The sequence below is a fragment of the Oncorhynchus mykiss genome, chromosome 2 (genome assembly GCF_057628025.1).
Source record: "Oncorhynchus mykiss isolate SJ-2025 chromosome 2, ASM5762802v1, whole genome shotgun sequence".
Taxonomy (NCBI): domain Eukaryota; kingdom Metazoa; phylum Chordata; class Actinopteri; order Salmoniformes; family Salmonidae; genus Oncorhynchus; species Oncorhynchus mykiss.
The window spans coordinates 35,147,609-35,156,450 of record NC_143023.1 but is presented as its reverse complement, the minus strand read 5'-3'; the positions used below and the strand labels follow the sequence as shown (position 1 = coordinate 35,156,450).

Here is an 8,842-nt window from a genome sequence, read left to right as displayed (position 1 = left end):
TTAACTAAAATGCAAAACATTGCTGTGCTTACATCTGATATTACATATGTGTAGGAGGGAGGGAAATACCCATGTCTAATTTTAATATCGATTTTGTAAATAGTGTGGAAACAGACATTGACTTCCCAAGAAAACAGTCATGTAAATGATAACAGAATCCTAACACATATTTTTCCATGTGCCCAAGGTTGATGTAACATCATATGTGTATTAGCATTTTGCTAACACTTGACGAGTACTGTAGCAACAAACCACTAATTGTTACTGTATGTGTCCATGTGGTTGTATGTGTCCAGGGACCAACTAGGACCAACCCTGCTTAGCTTCATAGTTAAGTGAGCAGTGGGATGTAGGTTGGTATTCTACTGGCAGGTATGCTGCTGGCAGGTCTCTCTCTTGTCTACATCATTGGCTGTGAACTGGTGAATGTCTGCCCCGTAATATGGCATCCATATTAGGAAGTCTTCAATTGTCATCAAAAGCTCTGTCACTTGTCAGACAAACCTCCCTCAGTTGTGGCTGGGTTACAGTGTCCCTCTATGTCTCTAGTGTTGTTTTGAGCTGTCATGAAGACACCAGGGGTGCTGTTCCTTCGCTTCCCAGTTAGGATCCTCTTCATGGTGGCCTGGAACATGGAGGAGGAGAAGTAGAACGTCACAGGATCCAGGACGGTGTTGACCGTGGTCAGGAGCAGAGCGTAGAGCCGCCACTCCACGTTGTCTTGGATGATGAACCCCTGTACATGGGTGACATTATAGGGCAGGAAGCAGACAACAAAAACAAGCAAGGTCCCCACAGCCATTCCGACGGCTCTCTTCCTTTTCTCTGCACAAAGGTTAGGGGTCCTATTGAGGATGAGGATGAAGTTCAGGTAGCAGAACACACAGACCAGCAGTGGCACGATGTATAGAACCACACACAGCTCCAAGCGCATGGGAAGCACCACCTTCAGCTGCTCCTGGGTGAAGTTGTTATAGCAGGTAAATAAATCAGATGAGGTCTGGTTCTCCACGATGTAGATGAAGCAGAGGTGGACCGAGCTGAAGACCCACACCACCAGGCTGCTCACCACTCCGTACAAGGGCTTGCGGCGGAGCCTGTACTGGACAGGGAAGGCCACACACAGGTAGCGGTCAACACTGACCACCATCAGCAGGAGGGAGCTGGTGTAGATGGTGGAGAAGAAGACGAAAGAGGTAACGTTGCAGAGAAGCCTGGGGAGAGTCCAGACCATGCCGGAGGCTGCCTCGTGCATCTTGAGGGGCAGGAAGAGCAGGAAGATAAGGTCGGACACAGTCAGGTTGAGCAGGAGGATGTCTGTGGGAGTGGGTTTGTTGTGGATCTTGACGCTGAAGGCGTAAAGTGCCAGGATGTTGCCAGGCAGGCCAACCAGGAAGGTGATGATGTAGACAGACAGAATCACCCCACTCCTCACCACCATGGCTTTCAACTGAGGACGAGCAGAGAATGACAGCAACTATTATCTATATTTGATCATATAGCACACGGTTTTAGCTGAAAAATGATCAACTCTAAATTAAGATCAACCATTATCTCAAATGATGATGTAATGGATGCAGCTTGCTGAGGAAATTTTTAAATGAAAATGAAACCATCCATGAAATCATCTCCTATTCCATTTTTTATAGTTCAAACCGAAGCTCCGCCATGTCGAAACAAAAGCATCATGGTATAATGTAGATTGTTTAGATTGTTTTTTGAGATGATTGTATCAGCTCCCAGTATTAGGCTATCTAATAACATACATTTGCAGTGCGCTGTCAGGACCAAGGCTTAAATAACAATAATGAACAGTCATTGAAGTATTACTCACGCTATCAACAGTTCATCAAACAGAGGATATGGTGGAAAGTCCAAGGCTATCCGCTACACAGGCTTCATGGAAAGTTATTTGTGCAGATTAAAGTCACTTCTCTCCTCAGCTTGGTTGGGGAGGACTGTCCACCTCTTTCTATTTACATGCTCCTACTTTTACTTGAAAAAATGTTCTCTATAGCTCATTTTATCAGAACAAGTAAGCAGTCAATGAATGGGTGGTTTGTATATAATGAGATAAGCAACGGTGTAATAAACCAAGTGTAACAGCCATCACTGGGCCTAAATCATTGAAGTTTTGCATAACTGTCACCATAAGGTGTCCCTTTGACTAGGGGGTTAATTAAGGTGCTACACTCTTAGAAAAAGGGTTCCAAAGGGTTCTTCAGCTGTCCCCATAGGAGAACCCTTTTTGGTTCCAGTTAGAACCCTTTTGTGTCATCCGAAGCGGAACAGGTGAACCCAGGTGAACAGGTGACTGGGATGAGGTGACCAAGGTATTTATTAAAACACAGGGGTAAGATTGAGGGCAGGGCAGGGGGAGCTAAGGCAGGTTGCAGTAAACCAGGTGCGGAGGCCGAGGCTGGATCGAGACGTGTTGGGACAGGGTAAGCAGATCCAGAGGGGAATCCAAGGGAACCGTAGAGTGGGGGATCCAGGACAGAGTAGCAGGACTGACGAGAAGTAGGACTGGAGACAGGGACCAGAGTCAGAGTGGGCAGAACTGTAGTAGAGAGGAAAACAGTGTCAGTCAAGGGAAGACAGGCACAGCAGGACAACAGGATCTAAAAAGGAACATAGACTGACTGAGCAGAGATTACGATCTGACGGTGTGGAAGTAAGTGGCAGGGCTGAGTATTTGTAGAGGTCTTGATTATGGAACAGGTTGCAGCTGGTGGGAATCTGCTCTGACTCCAGCACACCTGTCTCTGCCCACACAATCACACACACACACAGAAAAGGAAAGAGCACTGGGGGAGTGGAGGCAGGTCAAGGAGACACCGGATGAGCAGTAGAGGGCGTGGCAGGAGCAGATGTCAAATTTGGGGTTCCAGGTTGGGTTCTATATAGAACCTTCTGTAGAAAGGGTACTACCTGGAACCCAAAAGGGTTCTACCTGGAACCAAAAGAGTACTACTAGGAACCAAAACGGGTTCTTCAAAGGGTTATCCTATGTTACTTTTGGGGATTGCTGTACCTTAGGGACAGGTTGCCTTAAAGACAAAAACATCTCAATGTCAATGAGCTTGAACATTATTATTTGTTGTATGTAAAATACAGATGCAAAAATGAAAGTACCTTAGAGGGATATCCAAAGTGGGGAGATTAGAGCTGGCCTTTGGTCTACAGATAATGTAGAAGGGAGACATCATTCAAAATGACACACCTAATATGGTTTAATATGTGACATCATCATCATCAAGAACCATACAAACCTCTCTCTGCAACGTATTCTGCATACAAACATTACAGCTCCCCACAGAAAGACACTTACAACTGCCAGAGCAGTCAGCATCCATGGCAGAACTGTATTCAAAGAAAGACAGACAGACAGAGACAGTGAGAGCAAGAGAGAGAGAGAGAGTGGGGACACATGGGGGGGCAGAGGAGGAAGAATGACAGTCACTGTGTGCCGATTATAATGATATCAGAAGATAAACAGCAGAAATTCTGTACTGAATGCTTACTTACACTGTCCAGCTGTGAATTTTGTGTCAAGGGGCAGCTGCTGGATGTCAGTGGCCAGTGAGTTACTGGCTACACAGGAGACATTCGGGCCTCTTTCCACAGGCCCAGTGAGTTCTGTTGACACCATATTTTCTCTGTATATTGTGATGGAAGTGAAAGAGGATGGGAGAGCACTGCTTCCGTTGATCGTCAGTTGACATCCAGAAACAGCCAGGCTGACTGATTTGATCCAATATTATTTTGGACAATGCAGGAGAATGAGGTGTCTCTGCTAATGTTGGGATAGGACATTTTGCCCTGAGTTGAATTCATTTGGATGCTTTGGCCTCCCTGTCGTCTGATTCAGATATACCTGCCTGGCTGGGGGTTGCTGTCAGCAACACACTCCAGGTTGACACTATGACCTTCACTGACTGGTTGTTCATCCACCATCACCTTCACACCTACAGGGGCATCTGTTAATAAAGTAGAGAAACATGTATTGTGACTTTGTAGTCGTTTGTTCTGTAGAATTGTAGATTTATTTAAGTGATGGCCTGTGAACGGAATAATTACACAACTGAGAACAAACAAGAATGACCAAAAACGTACATGAGATGTTAAGAATGACTGGTTGACTCTCAGTTTGTACTGTAGCGAATTGAGCTGTGCATTTCATCTCTTTTTTGTACAGTTGGCACGTTCCTCTTCCTTGTATTGTCTCAGTAGACACCCACAGCCCTCCCTTTTCCTCCATGGAAGTCACTGCTGTAGAATTTACAGGCAAATGGCTCCAGTGAAGGGATGGAGGAGAGGATGGGCAGGAATGCCAGACAGTACAGTTGGCCTGGAATAAGGCTCCATTGTTGGATAGTTGGTTGATCCATAGAAGTACAGTGCATTTGGAAAGAATTCAGACCCCTTCACATTTTCAACATTTTATTACGTTTTACAGCCTTATTCTAAAATGGATACAATAGTTTTTTTCCTCATCATTCTAAGTCTTGTCCTGAAGCCACTCCTGTGTTGTCTTGGCTGTATGCTTAGGGTCATTGTCCTGTTGGTTAGGTGAACCCTCGCCCCCGTCTGAGGTCCTGAGTCCTCTGGAGCAGGTTTTCATCAAGGACCTTTCAATACTTTGCTCCGTTCATCTTCCTCTCGATCCTGACTAGTCTCGCAGTCCCTGCCGCTGAAACACATCCCCACAGCATTTTTGTTTTTTATTTCACCTTTATTTAACCAGTTAGGCCAGTTGAGAACTGTCACGCCCTGACCTTAAAGATCATTTTTATGTCTCTATTTTGGTTTGGTCAGGGTGTGAGTTGGGGTGGGCATTCTATGTTTTGTGTTCTATGTTTTCTATTTCTGTGTGTTTGGCCGGGTGTGGTTCTCAATCAGAGGCAGCTGTCTATCGTTGTCTCTGATTGAGAACCATACTTAGGTAGCCTTTTCCCACCTGTGTTTTGTGGGTAGTTATTTTCTGTTTTGTGTGGGTCTGCACCAGACAGAACTGTTTAGTTTGTTCCGCTTTGTTATTTTTGTTGTTGTTGTTGTTGTTGTTGTAGTGTTCAGTTTTATTAAAAATCATGAACATGTATCACGCTGCACCTTGGTCCTCTTCTTCAAACAGCCGTTACAAGAACAAGTTCTCATTTACAACTGCAACCTGGCCAAGATAAAGCAAAGCAGTGCGACACAAACAACACAGAATTGCACACGGGATAAGCAAACGCAGAGTCAAAAATACAATAGAAAAATCTATATTCAGTGTGTGCAAATGTAGTAAGATTAGGGAGGTAAGGCAGTAAATAGGCCATAGTTGCGAAATTATTACAATTTAGCAATTAAACACTGTAGTGATAGATGTGCAGAAGATGAATGTGCAAGTAGAGGTACTGGGGTGCAAAGGAGCAAAAAAATAAATAACAATATGGGGATGAGGTAGTTGGGTGGGCTATTTTCAGATGGGCTGTGTACAGGTGCAATGATCGGTAACCTACTCGGTAATCCTACTCCAGCTTCAGTGATTTTTGCAATTAGTTCCAGTCATTGGCAGCAGAGAACTGGAAGGAAAGGTGGCCAAACGAGGAGTTGGATTTGGGGATGACCAGTGAAATATACCTGCTGGAGCGCATGCTATGGGTGGGTGCTGCTATGGTGACCAGGTAGCTGAGATAAGGTGGGGCTTTACCTAGCAAAGACCTATAGATGACCTGGAGCCAGTGGGTTTGGCGACGAATATGAAGTGAGGGCCAGCCAACGAGAGCAGCCAACGAGAGCATACAGGTTGCAGTGGTGGGTAGTATATGGGGCTTTGGTGACAAAATGGATGGCACTGTGATAGACGTCATCCAATTTGCTGAGTAGAGTGTTGGAGGCTATTTTGTAAGTGACATCACTGAAGTCAAGGATCGGTAGGACAGTCAGTTTTACGAGGGTATGTTTGGTAAGCATGAGTGAAGGATGCTTTGCTGCGAAATAAGAAGCCGATTCTAGATTTAACTTTGGATTGGAGATGCTTTATGTGATTCTGGAAGGAGAGTTTACAGTCAAACCAGACCAGCAGTTGGAGGCCACCGAAGGAGTGTTGTGTGGCACTGACGCTCATCTAGAGGTTTGTTAACACAGTGTCCAAAGAAGGGACAGAAGTATACATAATGGTGTCGTCTGCGTAGAGGTGGATCAGAGAGCAAGAGCGGCAAGAGCGACATCATTGATGTACACAGAGAAAAGAGTCGGCCCGAAAATTGAACCCTGTGGCACCCACAAAGAGACTGCCAGAGGTCCGGACAACAGGACCTCCGATTTGACACACTGAACTCTATCTGAGAAGTAGTTGGTGAACCAGGCAAGGCAGTCATTTGAGAAACCAAGGCTATCGAGTCTGCCGATAAGAATGCGGTGATTGACAGTCGAAAGCCTTGGCCAGGTCGATGAAGATGGCTGCCAGTGCAGAGTGGCATTAGGTCGGGCTTCTGCTCTACACACACAGTGCAGAATCCCACCCTTCAAGGAGCAAGTGGAGTCAGAGAGGATTGCTGGGGGGACTGGAGTGACAGAATGACACAAAGGGTTTAAAAATGTTTTTTTGACACTACACATTTGCCTTCCTTCCTGTTGTGAGTGAGAAACAATGACAATAGAACTATGTTAGGGTGGAAAGGAGTCCTTTCTTCTATTTTACACACATAATGTGTCGCTAGAATTAGCATCTCATAGTACAAATATAATGTTAGTTCCATTGGAAACTGTGCAACCACACATAGACACATACAATGAGATACTTACAGTTGACATCCAGAAACAGCCAGGCTGACTGATTTGATCCAATATTATTTTGGACAATGCAGGAGAATGAGGTGTCTCTGCTAATGTTGGGATAGGACATTTTGCCCTGAGTTGAATTCATTTGGATGCTTTGGCCTCCCCGTCGTCTGATCCACACATACCTGCCTGGCTGGGGGTTGCTGTCAGCAACACACTCCAGGTTGACACTATGACCTTCACTGACTGGTTGTTCATCCACCATCACCTTCACACCTACAGGGGCATCTGTTAATAAAGTAGAGAAACATGTAGTGACTTTGTAGTCGTTTGTTCTGTAAAATTTTAGATTTATTTAAGTGATGGCCTGTGAACGGAATAATTACACAACTGAGATCAAACAAGAATGACCAAAAACGTACATGAGATGTTAAGAATGACTGGTTGACTCTCAGTTTGTACTGTAGCGAATTGAGCTGTGCATTTCATCTCTTTTTTGTACAGTTGGCACGTTCCTCTTCCTTGTATTGTCTCAGTAGACACCCACAGCCCTCCCTTTTCCTCCATGGAAGTCACTGCTGTAGAATTTACAGGCAAGCGGCTCCAGTGAAGGGATGGAGGAGAGGATGGGCAGGAATGCCAGACAGTACAGTTGGCCTGGAATAAGGCTCCATCCACCAATGCATTCTTCATGGATAAGGCAGGAGCTTTTCTATCTGCAAGTTCAAATAAATGATTATTAGCTGGAACCAAAGGCAAACAAGGCATTACCAGTTCCCGTGACTCATGGTTTAATGCCCTGTCTGCAATTCTCATTCAGTTTTAACATAGTGCTCCAACTACTTATCACTATCACTCTTAAATACAGATGTCAAAGTAATGAAGTACTGTTCATCTGATCACAATCTGTTGTATTTTTTCAGTTGTTTAACGACAACGAATATTCAATCTAATACTCCTCTACATGAGTGTGCTTACTTTCAATTGTAATCCTTGCGATCTGACGATGGAAATTTTGTGTAGCTGACTCATCAGGGTTGATCCACACGTAGAGCTGGAGGTTATTGTCTGTCCATGTCACACTCTCAACCCTCAGTGTACAGTCACCCTCTGATGCATTGCCTGGCACTGATGTACGCCCTCTAAAGCTGCTCTCCACACTGGTCGGTTCCTTGCCATCATAAACCTTGGGATAGAGAATGCTATGATACCGGTACCAGATGACCCTGTGGTGGGGGGCGGTGTGACAGGACACTTCTACACAACTACCATCTACTGCCTTCACAGTATTGGGCACCTTCACTATCCAACAGTGACCAAGCGAGACAAGTGTGCACCCTGAGGAAGAAGACCTAACAAGTCAGTTTACATTGTATGAGTTCTCTTTCATTACTTTTCCAGCTGTATCAAGTGGAGTTTAAATAACCTTCCCCAATTTGAGGAACAGAAGAGTTGGTTGATCCACAGTAGTACAGTGCATTTGGAAAGAATTCAGACCCCTTCACTTTTTCCACATTTTGTTACATTACAGCCTTATTCTAAATTGGATTCAATAGTTTTTCTCCTCATCAATCTAAGCACAATACCCCATAATGACAAAGAACATTTTGGTTTTATTAATCTTTGCACATTTTGTCGTCGTCGTTGTCTTTCTTCATACATGTAGCACTTTCACAACAATCACTTTCATACTTTCATACTTTTCATACGTTCACAACAATCAGAGTGACGGGACGCCAAATAATTGGGTTCCATTATAAAATCAGTTTCCGAAGCACCAGCTGCTCCAAAGCAAAATAAGTAGCATTTACTGTAAACATACAGTATTTAACATGTGGTGACATTTAATGGCTTAAAGCTAGAAAACTAAAGTCAGATAATGCACATGTTGATGCAGAAATAAAATGTTACCATGCAAACAAATGTAATTTAATAAGATGTGTATAATGTACCTGTGATGAAGCTGAGGACGTCCATTACAGTCGGTGGTGTCTATAGTCTACTAAGGTCCCGATGTCATGTGATGGATAGGATGCTGAAGTTTGTAGCTATTAAACAAACAATCAATCACCCA

The 8,842-nt window shown here is 44.3% G+C and overlaps 2 protein-coding genes across 2 annotated transcripts; both read right to left on the bottom strand.

Annotated features, from left to right (window-relative positions):
• Positions 1–51: 51 nt before the first annotated feature.
• LOC110488639 (free fatty acid receptor 2) lies at positions 52–3,180 on the bottom strand. The gene is made up of 3 exons (XM_021560940.3): positions 2,644–3,180; positions 1,835–2,560; positions 52–1,450 (listed from the first exon to the last, which is right to left on the bottom strand). The coding sequence occupies exon 3, from the start codon at positions 1,439–1,441 to the stop codon at positions 488–490; it is 954 nt and encodes a 317-aa protein (XP_021416615.1). The 5' UTR covers positions 1,442–1,450; positions 1,835–2,560; positions 2,644–3,180; the 3' UTR covers positions 52–487.
• Positions 3,148–8,745, bottom strand: LOC110533750 (B-cell receptor CD22-like). The gene is made up of 7 exons (XM_090215060.1): positions 8,721–8,745; positions 7,747–8,106; positions 7,191–7,484; positions 6,793–7,056; positions 6,449–6,551; positions 3,529–3,713; positions 3,148–3,363 (listed from the first exon to the last, which is right to left on the bottom strand). Exons 1-7 carry the CDS (start codon positions 8,743–8,745, stop codon positions 3,224–3,226), a joined length of 1,371 nt encoding a protein of 456 aa, XP_090071186.1. The 3' UTR covers positions 3,148–3,223.
• Positions 8,746–8,842: the final 97 nt, after the last annotated feature.

Excerpts from the sequence above, each read along its gene's own strand:
- LOC110488639 (XM_021560940.3), bottom strand. The coding sequence starts at position 1,441 with ATGGTGGTGAGGAGTGGGGTGATTCTGTCTGTCTACATCATCACCTTC.
- LOC110533750 (XM_090215060.1), bottom strand. The coding sequence starts at position 8,745 with ATGGACGTCCTCAGCTTCATCACAG. Across the intron at positions 7,485-7,746 it reads CGCAAGGATTACAATTGAAA|ATAGAAAAGCTCCTGCCTTA; the intron begins GTAAGCACACTC and ends TTGAACTTGCAG. Across the intron at positions 3,364-3,528 it reads AAAATTCACAGCTGGACAGT|TTCTGCCATGGATGCTGACT; the intron begins GTAAGTAAGCAT and ends CTTTGAATACAG.